Source organism: Rhinolophus sinicus, chromosome 9 (assembly GCF_057876585.1).
Source record: "Rhinolophus sinicus isolate RSI-liver-muscle chromosome 9, RSI-T2T, whole genome shotgun sequence".
Lineage (NCBI taxonomy): Eukaryota > Metazoa > Chordata > Mammalia > Chiroptera > Rhinolophidae > Rhinolophus > Rhinolophus sinicus.
Window position 1 is genome coordinate 27,503,524 of NC_142509.1, and position 20,645 is coordinate 27,524,168.

Consider the following 20,645-nt stretch of genomic DNA (forward strand, 5'->3'; position numbering starts at 1 on the left):
AAGGTTGGTTGCCTAGAATATTTGCTAAACGAATGAATGGAACCAAGGAACATACGAACGAAGGGTTGCTGCGCTCTGCCTGCGGACTGACAGGTTAACTGACAGCTGGAGATCGGTGGCCAGCAGTCATTTGATTGACGGCTGACAGCTGAGTGGCAGCCAACGGATGCGTATCGGGTGTCCCGATTGGCTGGCTGCAGCAGCCCCTCCTAAAGGGGAAGGGAGGGGGCCGGAGGAGACGGCTCCGCGTGGAGAGGGGGCAGTACCAGGCGGCGGGAGGCGGCCCAACAGCCTGGAGGGGTGCGAGCAACAGTCGCCTCGAACCGACGAACCAACGTCTCCGCGCATGGGCCAGCGCGAGGGGCGGGGCGCGCGCGTCACGTGAACGTGTTTTGGGCACGTGACCCGCGCAGGGCCAAGGCTCGCCCCCGCCCCCTCTTCTCCTCCCCTCGGCTGGTGTGAACCGAGCGGCCTCGCCTCACCGCGTAGCGCCCCCCTCAGCCGCCGCCGTCGCCGCCGCCTCCGCCCGCTGGCCATGTCCCCTGGCCGCCGCCGCCGCCGCCCAAGCTCGGCGCTCCCGCGGCCCAGCGCGCAGTGAGCGCGGGGCCCACTTGCAGTTCACCCGCCCCGGGGCCCCCTTGTTCTCAGCGCCGCCGCCATGTTGGGTTTAGAGCCGCAGCGGAGCCGCCGCCGCCGCCGCCGGTGAGGGAGGCCGAGAGCGGAACCCGCCCCGCCCCGGGGCCCAGGGAGCGGGGCCGCCTCGGAGCTCGGCCTCTCCCTGCCAGTCGCCTTCCCGGCCCGCCCGTCGTGCGAGCGAGGGAACGAGCGCCCGGGCCGCGGCCGCGCCTTCCACTCCCGGCCCGTGCGAGCCCGCCGCCCATTCGTTCCTCCGCCGCCGCCGGGCCCGGCTGCATCCTGCAGCGGAATCCTTGAGAGTCATCGCCATGGCGGAGCAGACCTACTCGTGGTGAGTGCGGGGCTTCGGGAGGCCCGGGCGCGGCGTGGGTGGGGTGGGGGTCGAGGCGCCCGCGCAGCCGGCCGGAGGGGAAGAGGAGGAGGAACAGGTGCGTGTTGGAGGGCCGCGGGTTGGGGGTGCACGCCCCCCTGGTCCCCACCAGAGGGGGCGGCTGGTGCTCGGGGAAGGAGGTGAGCGGCCGGGGACCCGGCAACGGAGGAGGATGAGAGTAGGAGGCGGCGGCCCCAGCGGATGTCATCTGGGCGGAGCAGGTGATGGTGAAGGGGATCGTGACCCCGGAGGGTCGGAAGCCCACGGATGGGAAGTTGAATCCCACGGGGACCCCGGAACTGACTTAGAGGGGTGGCTTCTGGGCAGGAGGAATGGAAAGGGTGGAGAGAGGCAGGCCAGGGCAAAGGTGGGCCCCTGGGCTGAGAGGAAGCTGGTGAGGACAGGTGATAAGAGGCCGAACTTGGAAGTTGTAAGCGAGGAGCTTACAACTGGGGCTGCTGCTTGGCATTGGGATGGGGAGTGAAGGAAGAGTTGGTGAGGTGGGCAGAGGCCCAGGTGTGAGAGAAGGAAAACCGCGGAAGGAGAGCGTCTTGGGAATCAATGGAGGGGAGTCCGTGGTGAAGAGGTCCGAAGGGGAGCCAGTTTGGATGACCAACTTCTGGAAAGGAAGCCATTGGTGACAGTGGGGCATGGGCAGGATCTTTGTAAGTGTTGGTACTCTGTTCTTCAGAATTTGACGTGGCGTGGCGTCCTGGGTCAGGTATGGAAATGGAGGATCTGCATGTTATGTCCCTTTTTATGGGACTTTTAAAGTTATTAAATAGCTTGTTAAGGACTGAGAAGCGTACTTTGTAATTTATGGACTGAGATTGTATAATATCTGTCCTGGGAATGGAGAGGCCTCCCTTTGGCATGCAGAGGTGGAATATTTGCAGGAGGGGTTGAGGAATGATGAAGGGTGGAAATTCAATAATGGGGAGAAAGTCATCGCTGGAAGGTGAGAAGCAAGAAATGGGATGATTGTAGGTGTGGGCATGGGAGATCTGGTTGCAATCGAGAGAGATTGTTGGAAGGTGGTTTACTCTTTGAAGCAAATGTGATTTGGGATGGAACTGTAGGCTTTTCCTTAGAGAAGAGTATAATTGAGTGAGAAGAGTCTGGTGTTTGGATTTGGAAGACTTGGTTTACAGGTCCAGTTTGCCACTAACCTGCTTTATAATTAGACAAGATAGTAAGTTCTCTATTTTTCATTACGTATAAAATAGGGAAATGACCTTTTTCATAGGCTGTAAGGATTAAATGAATAACTACAAAGCACATGACAAACTGTAAAGTGCTGTATTTCACTATATTATAATTATCTTAGGGAAACAGCAAAGAAATGGGTCATACCTGAAAATAAAGAATGGTTTGGGGTAGAAGGCTTTAATTGAGTGGATAATTTGTGGTGGTTGGGGTTATAAGTTGTTTCTTCACACAGGGAAAGAGGATTGGTGATTGAAGGTGATAATTAAAAAGGGAACTCAGTGGTGTATATACCACTTCAAGAAGAAGATAACAGATCGAAAGAACTGATAAAGGAAGAATTAAGATCTCAGTGAATAGTTGTGACTGCATGTGTATTTTTAAATGAACATGTAAACTAATTTGATAGTTTTGAGCAACAGTGACCCGCCTCTCAATAGCAGGTGATATGGAATAAAAATTATAATTCAAGCTTTCTTATGGACAGAGTAAGAAATGAAGGTAAAGATACTCCTGTCATGTCTTGTAACTAACTCATCCTGAGCTTCTTAACACTCTGGAACAGCTGAGAGTCCTGACGGCTGCTCTCCGGTTTTCATTGTGCTGTGTAGAGGCTGTGAATGATTGAAAGAGCAAACATAGAGGCCAAGAAATGGGAAAAAAGAGAGTGTTTTACTAGGTAGGTTGACCACACACTACCTCTACGTGATGTTGGATGGCTCTACTAGTTAAGGAGGGATTATTTTGTGAAGTTTGACAGTTTACAAGAATTATCCTACTAAAATACTTTCTTTAGTCTCAGCTTCCTTTATGTGCTTCCCAGGCAAAGCTCCTTGAAATCAGAATGCTTAGCCTTTCACCTTTAGCATGTATTGAGATGGAGAAAATTCTTACATCATCTTGAGAGAGGGTTCTAGATGAGGGGAGAGGATGAGGAAACCAGGCCGCTTTGCAGTTCTTTCTGAGTCAACTGGGTAAAAGCATAAAGAACCACCATGTGTCATTTAATATACAGCAGGTCTTAGAATAACATCCTTTGGCTCAGTGTTGTTTTGTTATAATGATGAGATGCCATGGGAACTTAACTCTTGTTTATATTAATTAGCCTGTGGTAACATTGGTTTCGTTATTTATACATTGCTTTGCTTAAAGTTGTGGCACCTGTGGATGATGTTAAGTAAGGATTTACTGTATATTCATTAATTCTTAAAAGTCTCTGAGGTAGGTGATCTTTCTCTGTTTTATAGAGGAGGAAACTTAGGCTCAAGGGGGCAAGTGATTTGTCCAAGAACTTCACCTGTGATGCTTTAGTTTGTTTGACATGAATTCTCCCATCATTTTATTCATTCTCACTGAAATACAAATATGGAAAAGGTGTTTCAAAAATTGTGTGTAAAATGAGTTTTGGATTATCTATCATTTTGCAATATCTTTGTCACTGTTCCCTGGGTTTGTGCAAAAAATCAGGAGTTGATTGTTTTGTTTAAATAGACTCGCACTTTATTTGTATGTGGCCTTTAGGAAAATCAACCTTTGGAGAGGAGTGTGGCAATAAAGGTTTGTCTGAGGATGGAGTTAGTGAAGAGTGTAGAAGCATATGAAAGTAAGTTCCTTTAGGATTTTTTTGTATACTAAGACATGTAAATTATAAAACAAGATTGGCCATGAGTTGATAATTGTTGAAGTTCAGTGGTGAGTATATGGTTTATTGTATTCTGTATACTTTTACGTGCTTAAATTTTTCATTAAAAAAAAGCCCCTACCCATAAATTCATGCTATTCTCTGATTTCTTGTGCTTGCTTTCTTCCTTGCAAATTCTATCAAAATCCTGTTACCAAAGGGTATGGCTCCAATTCCTCCGGGCTGTGTAGCATTTTTCTGACCACCCCAACAGAAAGTGATCTCTTTAATACTGTGGCATCACGCCTTCCTTTTCATGTCTGAATACCTAGTTTCCTTTCTAGATTGTAAACTCAGTGAGGGTAAGGGTGCTATTGCACTAATCTTTGTCCTCCCCTAGTGCCTAGCGCGTTGTCTTGCCCACAGCTCCTGCTTAGTTCATACTTAGTGGTTGAATATGATAGTAGATTTCACGGTGGTTCGTTCTTTGTGGAAGGAATATCAAGCGTAAGGAAAGCTACAGATAGATGAGTGTTTGTAATCCATATACTCACAAGACAGAGCTTTTGGTAACTTAGTTTGCTAGTGTCTCAGTGCTGTCAGAATGAGGAATGCCATCCCTTAATAAAGTTTTAAATAAAAGCTATTGACAGAAAAAATCAAAATAATTGGTAGTAACACCACAGTCTTTATCCTGATTTATCCACAAGATTCTGCTTATATTCTTTTTACTCTTAAATACTGAGGAAGTGAAAGAAGACATGTGAAAACGCAAATTGGAGGTGCAAACTATACTTTTACTAATTTGAGAAAAACACCTTCCTCAATGTGTACTTATGAGCAGTTATTTTAGGGTGAGTTTCGTGAGAAACAGGAGCTTGTCTCCTGATGGAGTCCGTGCCGAGCTTGTATATAACTGCCCTCGAGCCTTGCTGAAAATTACTATGTTAGGGTTAGTGCTGGTTGAGGGGAAAAGGCAGTCAGTCCTTGGGAACGAACCTCATGCAAATGAATTTTGTTACTAAAGTAGTAGTATAATAATGTATTGTGTGTTTTCTCTGTGCTAGGGCTTTACAAGCAGTGCTAATGAAGGAAACTGAGGCTCAAAGAGTTTAACTTGTCTAAGGGTGTAAACAGTAAAAGAGTTCAAAGTCAAGACTTTGACGCCAAGACTCTGACGTTGAATCTACTTCCATTTCCACAGTCACTCCTCGAAGCCAACCACTCTTTTCCTTGAGTTCCCTATTAGCCTCTTCAGGGCTTCCTTCCCTCCATCCTCCACACAGCGCCGATTCTTCTGAGTGGCTTTCTCACAACCTAAGTTGAAGATCATGTCAGTCTGCTTAAAACTCTTCAGTGGCCTTTGGCCACACTTAGAATAAAATCCAAATTCCTTAATATGGCTCTTCATGGTCTGATCTTGTGTGTCTCTGCGGGGATGACAGTAAACAAGCTAAACGTTACACAAGAATAAGATTCTATTTTAATTCTCTTTCCAGTGCCTGATGTATAATAGGTGGTTGGTAAATATTTACTAAATAAACGAATGAGAATGCTTCCTTTCCCCTGGGCTACTTATTTTAAGAGCTAATCTAAGGACTGCATTATATGAAGGTGATATATTGTTGTGATAATAGACATTATCCTGTCAGGTATTTGGAAATAGTGCTAAACCCGAGAATAAAAATAATACAGATCTCCAGAACTAATGGAACTCACTTTTACTTTCAGATTATTGTTGTATATCATTGTACTGTATCTGTTGTGATCATATCTGATTGTATCTTGTGATCTTTGCATCTGATGTAAAAAACTTCGGTAGCATCATAGACTTTAGATTTTCTCATTATTTTTAAAACATGTTTTGCCTATAGTTCAAGTGCTATGATAATATTTTGGCAATGCGAGAGTCAAGCTAAAATTAGCCAAAGCTAAGACTATGAATTTGTATTGAACTCATTTTCCTCAATGCTGCTTATAAAATCTTTTGGGGGGAAAAAACTGGAGTGTTTGTAACCATATCAGCCTGTAATTTATCAAGTAGTACTATGAATGAAAATGCCTGATGTTCATGCATTCCTCAAAATAGATTTCTATGTGATCATTTATTTTAGAGATAACAAATGCTACTGAGTTGTAAGGTGTTATGTACTTCTTTTTAATTGTATTTTATTTCAACATTAATAACTTACTTAGTTTTCATCATTCTTAATCGTCAAACCATCCCATGAAAAATCAGGAGCTGCCCTAACAGGAGTTCCCTGACCAAGGGCTGTTTAGTTGGCTATATTTGGCGTCTGAAACTTGATGTGATTGCTGTCCCTGGCAGTAGAGCCATAAGGATAATTTGATTTTTTAAAATCAGTATTTTCTGGAGTTGAATGGTCCCTCTTAGGAATTAAAGGAAAATACTGGTTTTATTTGTTGTGTGTATAAATCAAGAAACATTTGCAACTTTGAGTTACTGTAACGTATTTTCTAATAAAGAGTTAGACACAAAGTGCTCCTCTTTTGGAATTTGAACCTCTTAGGTATCTAGAGGGGCTGCAGATGACCAAATTCAGTATCATAGGAAAAACCTGCAGTTGGTTCCTATGATCCCTGCAATGAATTGTTACCTCTCAGATTTTGTTAACAGCTCTCACTAGGGCTATGGCTTAAAATAAAACAGACCCATTCGTTTGCTATGATAAGACTAGATTGAGTTGTTGTGAAAAAGTTAGGTTTGAAAATGTTTTTAAGGTATTAGACCAAAGCATTCTCCTAATAGAGACCTAGCAGAAAATCGCATTTCTTGGTTTGTGGGGTTCACCTTAACCTGGTAGGAAAACCTGATAATCTCTGTTTTGGAGTTCTAGTATTAATAGTGAAGAACTACTAAAGAATAAAAAAAAAAGTTCACTGAAGTAGAGGTATGCCCTAGTTGTTTTTCACATGTTTGTGAATTCTATGGACTATGAGTGATCACTCTTAAGTATTCAATTCTGTCACTGCCACTCATTAAATTTTTATTTGAAGTCCTATGATATGAGAATCTAATTCTGTTCTGGTTTATTTGAATCGGGAAGTCTTTAGCTTTAGGTGATTGTCATCTCTGATTAACTGTGACCTACTCTTAGTCCCAATGTTGTATTTTGTACAATGGTTAGGCCTGTCCTACTCCACACGGCTGTTAGAATTCAGTGGATAGCGTATGGAAAATGCTTCCTACAGGCGAGTTATTAGTTCTCTACATCCAGATAGGTTCTAGATAGAGTTAATGATTTTTCTTGTTTTACAATTTAACCAACATTTAAACTTTGACATGTCCATTCTAGTGAGAATTCTATTGACATGCCCAAATAATGCCATGTAAAAAAAGAAATAGAAATTGTTGAGTTGCCATATTGTTGCCTGTGAAATGTGTCTCCTATTAGTCACAAGTTTCGTTCATCAGTATATTCCGTAAAACAAAGAAAAATTGTGAATTGAATAAAGGCTAAATTTTTTTCTAAGATAGTATTGTTTTGATCTTTTGAAGGCAGTTTCCCTCAAAATCTCAAATGAGGGAAAAGCAGTGGTGTGGATAACCCTAGTTTTTTCCTGGTTTTCTTTGGAACTCACAGGAAATTTTTCTACCCTAAGAGGCCTAAGGAGGGGCTGTTACCAGTTTATCTGTTTTTTTACTCTACACCAAGTCTTCCAGGCACACCCACTTCCCCTTCATCTGAGGGCTTCAGGCTTGGGCTTCACTTTTGACCTAACTAGGACATGTGTCAGAGTTGTTAATTGTTTCTTCCACCTGGTGATACAGACTTTTTGACCTAAGTATAGTGCTTGCCTGATTTGTTATTTCCTTCTCTTAAGTTTTGCTCAGAGTTGTCTAGTTTGACCTTCCAGATTTGACTGAATCTTCAGGACTTGTCTGATAGCCTTAACTTTTTTAAACCTTTGACTATATACTCTGACTTTATAAACTTTTAGACATTTACATTCATTTCTTAAAAATACTTGCAAAAGACTCTTGTTAGAAGTAAAAGTTAACTTTAGAGAACAGATTCTCTTATCTATGCCATTGGTTATGCCAAAGTACCTTAAAAATACTAAGGTCTAACAACTTAAAAATATTTTCACATTACTTTTTTATAGGGAGTCAGTCTAGTCTTATGGCAGAAATGCCACCGGGGGCCACATCTAGGTTAGCTAGAGGTAGTTAAAAGACTAAAGTTAGTTAACCAAGAGGAGGGAGAGTGTAGAGAGACCAGAAGTTGAGGCTTGGGAAACTCACAGTTGACAAATTTGCTTAGGAGGAAGAGTCAAAGGAAGCTCCATCAAAGAAAGGGTAATCAGGAAAGTGCAATGGCCATGAAAGAAAAGGCACAGAGAATTTTTAGGGGCAGGAGTGTAAAAAGCTACAGGGTTCAAAGAGCAGAAGAAACAAGCTATTGAATTTGCAAAGGAAGTCATTATTGAAAGTGCACTAATAAAGATCAGAGTGGTGAGGGTGACAGCCAAATTAGAGATGGGTAATGAGGAAATAAAGGCATCCTTTGGGTACTGGCCGTTTGCTTGAGAGGTAAGATGTGAAAGACTAAGGAAAGAGGGTGGTTGATACAGATAGCGGGGTCATAAGGGTCTTTTGTTTTCTTTGGGTTTTTTTCCCCTCCCTTATTTGAAGCCAGGGAGAAGGAGAAACTGATCTTGAAAAGAGATTTTTTTTTTTTAACTGTAGTTTAAGTTTAGGGATTTTGACTTTTTTTTTTTTTTTAATCATGGATTTGTCAGGAGTTGTGAAGAGACCTTAATGGGGAATGAATGCTTGGTGTGTTCATTTAGTCTTTGTGTCTGTTGGCCTTTACCACTAGTTGCCACTAGTTCAGATTGTATTTCATTTGGATGTTCTATGATTTCTGTAATTGCCTACAGTATAAAATCCAACCTCTTCAGTCTGACTTTTAAAACAATCTGGCCTTATAACCCTACTTCCCTATATTTTCTTTAAAATACTTGTTATTTCAGTCAAACTTGATTACTCACTGTTTCCCTTTTTAATTCAACTCATATACCTGGTTAGCCTTTCTCCGAAGTCTCTAAATACGTTAAGTCCTACCCATCTTTCAAGGTTTAGCTGAAATTCTGACCTTCTGTAACGGAGCATTCTGATTAGCCCAGGAGAAATATTCTTCTGATGCTCGTAGTTCTTTATCTGATCCTGTCATATGGCAGCACTTAGGATTTTGTGACCTGGTATTGAATGCATTTATGTGGCTGTCTTCCCACCTTGATCGTAAACTCTGTAAGGATAGGATCAAAGTCATTAATTTCATGGTGCAAGGACTTACACATAGTAGGTGCTCAGATTTTTTTTTTTAAGGAGTGAATATTTTAGAGGTGAAATTTGCCCTGTGCTGGGTTTTAGAGTAGAATATCTCCCTAAAAATATGCCGGGGCACATAGAAGAGAGGAGAGAATACTTACCTAATATTAAAATCTCTTTGCTCTTTGAAGAGAATACGAAGTAAAATTGTTACCATTAAGTTGGGTCAAGTGTTGTGGCCGAATTTGCCTAACTTCCTAATATTTATACAGGCTTTAGAAAAGGAAAGCGGCTCAGCCTGGGGCTGGACATGTAAGGGAGACATTTACCACGGACTAGGCTCTTCAGAGTAGTCTTCAGCCCAAACAGGCACTTGTTAAATGTGTGACATACTGTTTTTTTTAAAGTGGAGAAGCTCTTTTTTTTTTTTTTTTTTCACAATTAGCAAAACAGTTTTAGGGAAAAAATTTCAGTAACATGCTCAAATGAAAATATTTTGTGGGAAACTTCTTTTGAGGCATGAGGAACTATAAGCTACTTGGAAACTAGCTTCTGAGCAATTCTAACGTTTTCTCCTTTGCTACTATTTCAGAAATTCATATTCTTTGTATGTACTCGTAAACTTTTGTTTAAAAAGCGAAACACCTTAAAAAAACTTATTTTGCTTTCATATTTTTCCTATTTCTAAAAGACTGTTTCTCTTTTAACTTATTTCTTGTCTCTTTTTTAGTAATTATTATTCAGAAAGGGCAACTTAAAAATTTTCTTGGCCTGGTGTGTGCATATCTAAAATTTCACAGATCCAGCAGTGCCTCAGTCTTAGATTAGAATTAAATAACTAGTTATCTAGAATAAACATAAACCAGAAGATTGGGGGATTAAGAGTTTGTTTCTGTTTTTGAACCTTTGCATGCTGTACATACAATGGTGAAAAAAAACCTACAGGCCTAAGCATGGGTTATAGACTGGTATTCATGGATAGCAAAGGCTCTAAAAGCCACAAATAAGGGTCATTAACCAACTTAGAAAAAAGAGAACAACAAGTAGAAGTAGGAAAGAACTGTGAATAGCAGATGTGATTGGAAAGTAGAAGCAAAAGTGAAGGTTAAATACTCGAGCATCACTAAGCTTCAAGTAGTAAGACCAAATGAAAAGTAGAGCCAGCTACTATAGGATAGGAAACTAATCCAGAATCCTCATACAGTAGAGGTAACCATGGCCCAGCACAGATCTGGGAATCCAGGATTGTGCTTCAGTTTAGACTTACCAAGTTGATAATGAGTCAACATTTGGTGATTGGGCAGTTCTTAGCCTGTTCCATAGCCTATACACTTCCAGGACTTTTAAGGACTTTTTTCCAAGTCAAGTTGTTGTCCTTTCAATCTTAGTTGTGGAGGGCGCAGCTCAGCTCCATGTCCAGTTGCTAGTTGCAGGGGGCACAGCCCACCATCCCTTGCGGGAGTCGAACCGACAACCTTGTGATTGAGAGGACGTGCTCCAACCAACTGAGCCATCTGGGAGCTCAGTGGCAGCTCAGCTCAAGGTGCCGTGTTCAATCTTAGTTGTAGGGGGTGGAGCCCTTGGAGACATTCTTGATTGTCATCAAACAAGTGAGTCAGTCCTGCTGAATATAGATCTCTATCTCTGCCTCTATAGCTATAGCTGTATATCTTCATTCCCATCTTTGTTCTTGGATGACCCTTCTTTGTGTTCCCTGTTACGCTGCATTTGCCTCTTTCAGTTGTTTGCTTCCTTGTTCATCTCCTTTCCCATCCTTGAGGATATGGATTATATTTTGTTCATGTCTTTATCCTCAGTGGTTTGGCACATAATTTATTAAAATAATGTTGGTTGTATAACCCTAAGAAAAGTAAAATTATTAAGATGAAAGAGTGTGTGATATCTTAAATCGCTGTCAACCCTCAGTTTAAGAGCTTAACGGGGGCAAGTATCAAATATTATTTGGGGTATATAGAACATTTTCTTATGCTAAGCAAATGAAACTATTATTATTCAAATGTTACCTTGATAATCACTGTTTAATTTATGGAATCTCTTCAGAAAATACAGCGTTGGAGAATTGGTTGCTGTATGGGATAGCTAGTATCACAATAATACTGAATAACAAATTACCCCAAAATTGAGTGGCTTAAAATAGTAATCAAATATTTGCACAGATCTGCAGATTGGCTGGGGCAAGTTTGCTCTTTTCTTCAGATCTGTAAGTCAGCTGGATGGTGGGCCCAGGCTGAATGGACATCAGCTACCCGGGTAAGCTCTTTTCATGGCAGTGGCAGAGGCGCTGGAGGAGGGCAAGTGGAAACCTGCAAGACTTCTTGGGGCTCAGATTCAGAACTGGCACAATGCCATTTCTGTTTCATTCTTTCAGGCGAAGCAAGCCATGTGGTGAAAACCAAAGATAACCACAAAATTAAACCTTGTCCTTCTAGTGGGAGGAGCTGCAAAGTCACATGGCTAAGGAGTAGATTCAGGAAGGGGTGAGGAGTATGGGCCAGTAATGCAATCTACTACAGTTGAAGTTCCCTCGTCCTTTTCATATGGCTAGTTACCCTGTTTCCCCCCAGATAAGATCTAGCCGGACAATCAGCTCTAATGCGTCTTTTGGAGCAAAAATTAATATAAGACCCGGTATTATATTATGTTAGATATGTTATGTTAGATATATAACATATCTTACAGTAAAATAAGACCGGGTCTTATATTAATTTTTGCTCCAAAAGACGCATTAGAGCTGATTGTCCGGCTGGGTCTTATTTTCGGGGAAGCATGGTAGCACTTTTTCATTCTATTCTAAAATGAAGTGTTTCAAATAGTCAGATTTCATATAGGCCCCTTTCTATAGCGTTCTGGTTTTCATTCTAATGTTTCATATTTTTTAAATAGCCTTTTTGAGATATGATTCACATACCATACAAGTCACTCTTTTTCTTTTTTTTTTTTTTTTTTGGTAGCTTAAATGATAAATATTTATTTGTCACCATCTTGAGGCTGGGGATTCCAAGATCAAGATGCCAGCAGATTCTATGTCTGGTGAGGACCCTCTTCCTATTTTGCCAGCAACTGCTTTCTTGCGTGTGCTTACGTGGCTGGCAGTGGTGGAGTGAGGGAGGGCAGGAGAGAGGGAGCGGGTGAGTGCGCAGGTGTGGGCGTGGGCGCATGGCACTCTCTGGTCTCTCCTTCTTAGGGCACTGTTTCTCTCATGGGGCTCCACTCTCATGTCCTCATCTAAACCTGCCTCCAAATACCATTACATTGGAGATTAGAGCTTCAACATCTGAATTTTGGAAGAACACATTTACTTCATAGCAACCTTGTTTTGTTTTATCCCTTCACCTGGGGATGGACTTCTGGGTTGTTTCCACCTTTTGGCTATTATGAATAATGCTGCTCTAAACGTCTGTGTGCAAGTATTTATTTAGATACCTGTCTTCAGTTACTTTGGGTACGTATGGAGGTGTGGAATTGCAGGGTCACATGGTAATTCTGTTTTTAACTTTGAGGAACCACCCAAGCTGTTTTCCACAGTGGTCGCACAATTTTACATTCTCATCAATAATGTACAGTGGTTCCAATTTTTCCACATCCTTGCTAGCACTTACTGTTTTCTATCTTTTACATTAGATTCATCCTAGTGGGTGTGAAGTGGTATCTTGTTTGGATTTTGATTTGAATTTCCCTAATGATTAGTGATGTTGAACATTTTTATCATGTGCTTGTTGGCCAGTGTACTTGTATATGTCTTTTTTGGAGAAATTTCTAAGTCCTTTGCCCATATTTTTTTCCCCCTTTTCTTCCACCTCCCCCCTACTCCAGTTAAAGCCATTGTTTCTCAGTCTAGTTGTGTAGGACACAGCTCCCTGGGTGTGATGAGTCTTGCGCTCCACCCCTCCCCCCCCCACTGAGGTGGTCGGTCGCTGGTCATCAGTCAGCCGCTCACGGCAGCTCAGCTCACGGCAGCTCTAGCCAGCTGCCGGCCGCTCACGACGGCACACAGCAGCCTGCAGCAGCTCACACTGACCTCCGGCTGCCCACAGCAGCCCAGCTCGAGGCTGAGCTGTTGTTCACAATCTTAGATGTAGAAGGCACAGCTCACTGGCCCATGTGGGAATCGAACTGGCAACCTCGGCGTTAGGAGCACGACGCTCCAACCACCTAAGCCACCGGGCCAGCTCCCCTTTGCCCGTTTTTTAAAAAAACATTTTTATTGTGGAATATTGGGGAACAGTGTGTTTTTCCAGGACCCATCAGCTCCAAGTTGAGTCGTTGTTGTTTTTTTCAATCTAGGTGTGGAGGGTGCAGCTCATGTGGGAATTGAACCAGTGACGTTGGTGTTATGAGCACTACGCTCTAACCAGCTGATCCAACTGGCCTTCCCTTTTGCCCATTTTAAAAAATTGAATCAGTTGTCTGTTGTTGAATTATAATATTTATTTATATATTCTGGATACTAGACTCTTTTCCGATTACATGATTTGCAAATATTTTATCTTATTCTGTAGGTTATCGTTTTTACTTTCTTGGTAGTATCCTCTGATGTACAAAAGGTTTTAATTTTGATGAAGTCCAATTTATCTGGTTTTGTTTTATTGTGCTTTTAGTGTCATGTTTAAGAAATCATCACATGATTCAAGCTCATGAAGATTGCCCCTATGTTTTCTTCTAAACGTTTTATGATTTTTAGCTTTTGTGTTTAGGTCTTTGATTCATTTTAAGTTAATTTCTGTTTCGATGTCAGATAGAGGTCCAGCTTTGTTCATTTGCATGTGGATATCTAGTTGTCCTAGCATCACTTGTTGAAGAGACTATTCTTTCCCTATCAAATGGTCTTGGCACCTTGTCAAAATCAATTTGCCATAAATATATGGGTTTATTTCTGGACTCTCAGTTCTGTTCCAGTGACATAGTTTGTTTATCCATGTGCCAGTACCGCACACTTTTTTGAAATAGGGAAGTGTGAGGCCATCAGTATTGTTCTTTTTCAAGGTTGATTTGGCTATTCAGGGTCCTCCGATTCAATATAAATTTGAGGATCAGCATTTCCATTTCTTCAAGAAAAGACCATTAGGATTTTGATAGTGATTACACTGAATCCGTAGATCACTTTGGGGAGTATTTTTATTTTAACAGTATTCTCATTTATTTAGGTTTCCTTTTTTCAACAGTGTTTTGTAGTTTTCAGTGTGTAAGTCTTGTACCTCCTTGGTTAAATTTATTCCTAAATACTCCTTTGGTTTGTTTGTTTAAAATAGATCTGTAGGGGGCGATCTGTAGGGGGCGGCTGGTTAGCTCAGTTGGTTAGAGCACAGTGCTCTTAACAAGAAGGTTGCCAGATCGATCCCCACACGGGCCACTGAGAGCTGCGTGCTCCACAGCTAGATTGAAACAACTACTTGGAGCTGATGGGTCCTGGAAAAACACACTTAAAATAAATTTTTTAAAAAGTTTTAAAAAATAAAATAGATCTTTATTTTTCATTTTTGAAAGATATTTATGCTAGGTATAGAATTCTAGGTTGACAGTCTCCCTTTTTTTCTTCCATCCTTCTGTCCTTCCCTTCCAGTACTGTATTTTTTATTTAAAATATTATTTTTTAGTTTCAGGTGTACAAAACAACATAGTGATTAGACATTTATATACCTCACAAAGTGATAACCCCAATAAGTCTATTACCCATCTGTACAGTTATTACAATATTATTGACTATATTCCCTATATTGTACTTTATATCCCTGTGACTATTTTTTTAAATTATAGTTGACATTCAATATTATGTTAGTTTCAGGTGTACAGCATAGTGGTTAGTCATTTACATAATTTATGAAGTGATCCCCCCCCCCATAAGTCTAGTACCCATCTGACACGATACATAGTTTTTACAATATTATTGACTATATTCCCCCTACTGCACTTTACATCCCCGTGACTGTTTTGTAACTACCAATTTGTACTTCTTAATCCCTTCACCTTTCTCACCCAACCCCCAACCCCTCTCCCATCTAGTAACCATCAGTTTGTTTATCTATGAGTCTGTTTATGTTTTGTTTGTTTATTTTGTTCTTTAGATTTCACATATAAGTGAGATCCTATGGTATTTGTCTTTCTCAGTCTGGCTTATTTCGCTTGGCATAATACCCTCTAGGTCCATCCATGTTGTCACAAATGGATTTTATTCTTTTTTTATAGTAGAGTAATTTCCATTGTATATATGTACCACATCTTCTCTATCCAGCCATCTTTTGATGAGCATTTTGGTTGCTTCCATTTCCTAGCTACTGTAAATAGTGCTGCAGTAAACATAGGACACTGCAGTATGTGTCTTTTCAAATTAGTGTTTTGGGTTTCTTTGGATAAATACCCAGGAGTGGAATTGCTTGGTCATAAGGTAGTTCTGTTTTTAATTTTTTGAGGACCCTCCATGCTATTTTCCGTAGTGGCTGTGCCAATTTGCAATCCCACCAGCAGTGTATAAGGGTTCCCTTTTCTCCACATCCTCGCCAACACTTGTTGATTTATTGATGATGGTCATTCTGACAGGTGTGAGGTGATACCTCATGGTCGTTTTTATTTGCATTTCTCTGATGATTAGTGATGTTGAGCATCTTATGTCTGTTGGCCCTCTGTAGGTCCTGTTTGGAGCAATGTCTTTTCAGGTCCTCTGCCCATTTGTTGATTGGAGTATTTTACTCTTTTTGATGCTATTGAAAATTAAATTGTTTTCTTAATTTCCTTTTTGGATCGTTCATTTCCAATGGATAGAAATATACATTATTTGTGCATGTCAGTCTTGTACAACTGCAACTTTGTCAAATTTGTCCATTAGTTATAGTTGTTTTGCGTATTCTTTAGGATTATATATATAAAATCATGTCATCTGTGAGTAGAGCTAGTTTTACTTCTCCCTTTATAATTTGGATGTTTTTTATTTCTGTTGGTTGCCTGATTGGCTAGAACTTTCAGTTCGGTGTTGAATTGAAGTGAAAAAAGGTGGGCATCCTTGTTTTGTTTCTGACCTTATGGAGAATACAGTTCACTCATTTAAAGTATACAGTCCAGTGTGGTTTTTAGTACATTCACAGAGGTGAGCAACCATCACCATAATCAATTTTAGAACATTTTTTTCATCCCAAAAGAAATTCTGTACCCATTAGCAATTACTCCTTTTCCCTCTTTTCCTCAGCTCCTGGCAGCCACTAATGTACTTTTTGTTTCTATAGATTTATTTGCCTGTTTCATATCAATGAAATAACAATATGTGGTCTTTTGATTTCTTTCACTTAGCTTGATGTCTTTATGTTTCATCCATGTTGTAGCATGTATTAGTACCTCATTCCTTTTTACTACTGAATAATATTCCATTGTATGGATAGACCACATTCTAGTTTTTCCATTTACTCAACGAACATTGGCGAATATTTGGGTTGTTTTATGTTTTGGCTATTATGACTAATGCTACTGTGAACATATATGTACAAGTTTTTGTGCAGATGTGTGTTTTCATTTCTCTTGGGTGAATACCTAGGAGTGGAATTGCTGGCTCATAGGGTTTCTCTGTGCTTAACACTTTGAGGAACTGCCAAACTTTTCCAAAACAGCTGCACCATTTTACATTTCCACCAGCAATATATGAGGGTTCTAATTTCTCCACGTCCTCACCAACACTTGTCGTCGTCCATCTTTTTTATTAAAGCCATCCTAGTATGTGAAGTGTTTTTTATTTGTGTAATGCTTATGTTTAAGGGTTAATAGAGGGAAAAAGCAGTGGTTTAAAATGTTAGATCTGTCTGTTCTTAACGGTGTAGAACATCAGTTTTAGTTGCCTGAAAATCTAGCATTGGGGGAAAAATACAGTCTTTTGACTTGCAAACTTTTCTTCGGGCTACTCATTTTTTTTTTTTTTTAACATGCTAGAATCATTAGGAAGAAATTAGCATCAGATGATTAATGTTAAACTAGTTCCTCCCCTTGGTGTTAGCGAATGGACCAAATTACTCTGGCAACCTGCCGCATCTGGGTTGCCAGATTTAATGACTGGGGCTGGTTTAATGACGGGAGTTTTTCTGGGGTTTTTTTTTTTTTGTTTTTTTTTTTTTTTTGCTTCGTTTTTTTTGTGGGGTGGAGCAGGGGAAGAAGTCCTCCATATCTCTCCTTTGCCAAGAAGGTAATCACTAGAGGAATTAATTGTAAAATATGACCTTTTCTGGGGCAGCACTGTGCAATAGAAATATAAGATACATAGTCATACGTAATTTAAAGTTTTCTGATAGCCACATTAAAAAGTACAAAGAAACAGGTGAAATTAAATTTTTTTTTAAAGATTTTATTGGGAAAGGGGAACAGGACTTTATTGGGGAACAGTGTGTACTTCCAGGCCTTTTTTCCAAGTCAAGTCGTTGCCTTTCAATCTTAGTTGTGGAGGGTGCCATTCAGCTTCAAGTTGTTGTCCTTTCAATCTTAGTTGTGGAGGGTGCAGCTCAGCTCCAGGTCCAGTTGACGTTTCTAGTTGCAGGGGGCACAGCCCACCATCCCTTGTGGGAGTCGAACCGGCAACCTTGCGGTTGAGAGGACGCGCTCCAACCAACTGAGCCATCCGGGAGCTCAGTGGCAGCTCAGCTCAAGGTGCTGTGTTCAATTTTAGTTGCAGGGGGCACTGCCCACCATCCCTTGCGGGACTTGAGGAGTTGAACTGGCAACCTTGTGGTTGAGAGCCCACTGGCCCATGTGGGAATCGAACCAGCAGCCTTTGGCATTAGGAGCATGGAGCTCTAACCACCTGAGCCACTGGGCCGGCCCAAAATTAATTTTAATACTAGTTTATTTAGCCCAGTATATCAAAAACATTTGTATCATTGATTGCATGTAATCAATACATAAATTGTTAATGTGATATTTTACATTATTTTTTTAGTACAAAGTCTCAGTTCAGACTAGCCCCATTTCAGGAGCTCGGTAGCTACAGGTGGCTAGCAGCTACCATACTGAACAACACAGTCCTGGAGGACTGAGCTTCTGCTCGTGGGGGTGTGTGTGTGTGTGTGTGTGTGACCTGTACATCTAGGAAACGCAGATGAGTGGTTGATCAGCCTGTATTTCTGGTTCTTTAATTTTATGTTGTTACTGCTTATTTTTAATGAAGAAGAGAGTGTTTCTAGGGTCAGAGAGGCAAGCTCCTTCCATAAGCTTACATTTTTAGTCGAGAATAGAGATTACTTAACAGGAGGAAGGGAAAAACAGTCCCTCTCATCATTAGGATGTACGAATCAGAGTTCTTAGCAAATGAAAGAAATCTTTTGGAACTGCTATTGCTGTTTGGCCTTATTCTAATTGTTCTAGATGTTCAGGGTCTGTTTTGGCCTGTTTTTTATCACTATTAAATCCTACTTGTACTGTTTGACCACATAGCTTACTTCGTTAGACAGAATAAGGTTGTAGATTTGATCTCTATAATTAATGAATCACTTTATACCTTTGGGGCTTCACTATAGTAATTAAAACAATAAACAGGATCCTGTTTTGTCCTTCATCCTTCTGTCCCTTCCTTCCAGTACTTTATTTTTTTATTTAAAAAAAATTTTTTAATTCGTTTCAGGTGTACAAAACAACATAGTGATTAGACATTTATACACCTCACAAAGTGTTGTTAGAGACTGCTGGCGTTTGCTTTGTGAGATGCCAGCAAATGTAATTAATACAACTTCAAGAGAAAGGAGATTTCCGTGGGCCATTGTATAGACTGTGTGTCCCAATCAATCATATGATGATCGCAGGGACTTAATTTGGTCAAAATGTCTTAGTCTTTGAGTACCTTTACTCACAGCTCACATTTTCTAATTTGCCTCAGTCCCCACCATTTTCTGTTTGCTGTACAATGAATCACTGCATCACTAGTGTGTTACTTACCGAGCCCCTGAAGGCAGTTGAATTGTGACCCTCTGCTATCTGATCAGCTATCCCCGCTCCTCCTCGTAACCACTGTCATTACTCCCTTGCTTTTCAGAAAACTAGTTTTATGTTTACTCCATTTTTATGTTTTACTGTACAGCATGTTTAGTTTTGCTTTATTTTAATGAAGTTGAGTATTAATAAAGATGATATGTATTGTATTTTATAATTTGCTTCTTTCGGTCACTATCGTTTCTAAGATTTGTCCCAGTCGTTGCACTCATTTCTGCAGCTATATAATGTTCCATCGTATGAATATACTATAATTTATTTATCCATGCTTCTGTGGATGGATATTTAGGTTTCCAGCTTGGGACTATTTCAGAGAGTTTTGTGAACATTACTGTACATATTCCTGGTGCTCATGTTTAAGAATTTTCTAGAGTTTCTACCTGCAGCTGAATCTGTTCATCTCTTTTATGGTGAGTGCTTTTGTGTCATAAGAAATCCTTTTCTAGCTTGAGGTCCTCAAGGTATTCTATGTTTTCCTCTAAATAGGAATGCCTTAGGATTAGGGTTAATACTTTGCCTTTTACATACAAGTTTTTAAATTTAGAATCTAGATTAAATTTAGAATTTAGTCTAAATTAAGATTATATATGTATAAGTTTATGCATATATATATATGTATAATCCTATATAATCCTCTTTTTTTATTGTGTTGAATTACAAAACAAGATTTTCCATTTAACCATTTTTAAGTGTACAGTTCAGTGGCATTAAGTACATTCACAGTGTTGTATGACCATCACCATCATCCATCTCCAGAACTTTTTCATCTTACAGAACTGAAACTCTATACCCATTAAACACTAATTCCCCATTACACCCTCCCCCAGTCTCTTGCAACCACCATTCTACTTTGTCTCAATGAATTTGACTACTCTAAGTAACTCGTATAAATGGAATCATATAATATTTATCCTTTTGTGACTGGCTTATTTCACTTAGTATAATGTCCTCAGGGTTCATCCATGTTGCAGCCTGTGTTAGAATTTCCTTCCCTTTTAAGGCTAAATAATATTCCGTTATATGGAATATATCACATACTGTGTTTATCCATTCTTCTGTCAGTGGACTTGGGTTGCTTCCACCTTCTGGCTATTATGAATAATGTGGCTTACGAACAGGGGTGTACGAATACCTGTCTGAGTCCCTGCTTTCAAATCTTCTGGATATATGCCCAGAAGTGGGATTGCTGGAGCATATGGTAATTCTATGTTTAATTTTTTTGAGGAACTGTCATACCATTTTCCATGGCAGCTGCACCATTTTACATCCCCAGCAGTGCACATGGGTTCCAGTTTCTCCACATCTTCGCCAACACTTATTTTCTGGTTTTCGTTTTTGGTTGTTTTTTTTTTAACAATAGCCATCCTAATGGGTATGAAGTGGTGTCTCATTATGGTTTTGATTTGCATTTTCCGAATGATTAGTGATGCTGAGTAGCTTTTTGTGTGCTTATTGGTCATTTGTGTACTTGGAGAAATGTCTATTCAAGTTCCTTGCCCATTTTTTTACTCTGGTTGTTTTGGTTTTACTGTTGAGTTGTAGTT

At 40.4% G+C, this 20,645-nt stretch overlaps 1 protein-coding gene across 1 annotated transcript in view; it reads left to right on the top strand.

Annotated features, from left to right (window-relative positions):
- Positions 1-424: 424 nt before the first annotated feature.
- SPPL3 (signal peptide peptidase like 3) overlaps positions 425-20,645 on the top strand; it is a 108,609-nt gene continuing 88,388 nt past the window's right edge. The window contains exon 1 of the mRNA XM_019727866.3: positions 425-967. Within this exon, the coding sequence (XP_019583425.1) occupies positions 945-967 (23 nt within the window). The 5' untranslated portion in view covers positions 425-944. The remainder of the gene's footprint in view (positions 968-20,645) is intronic.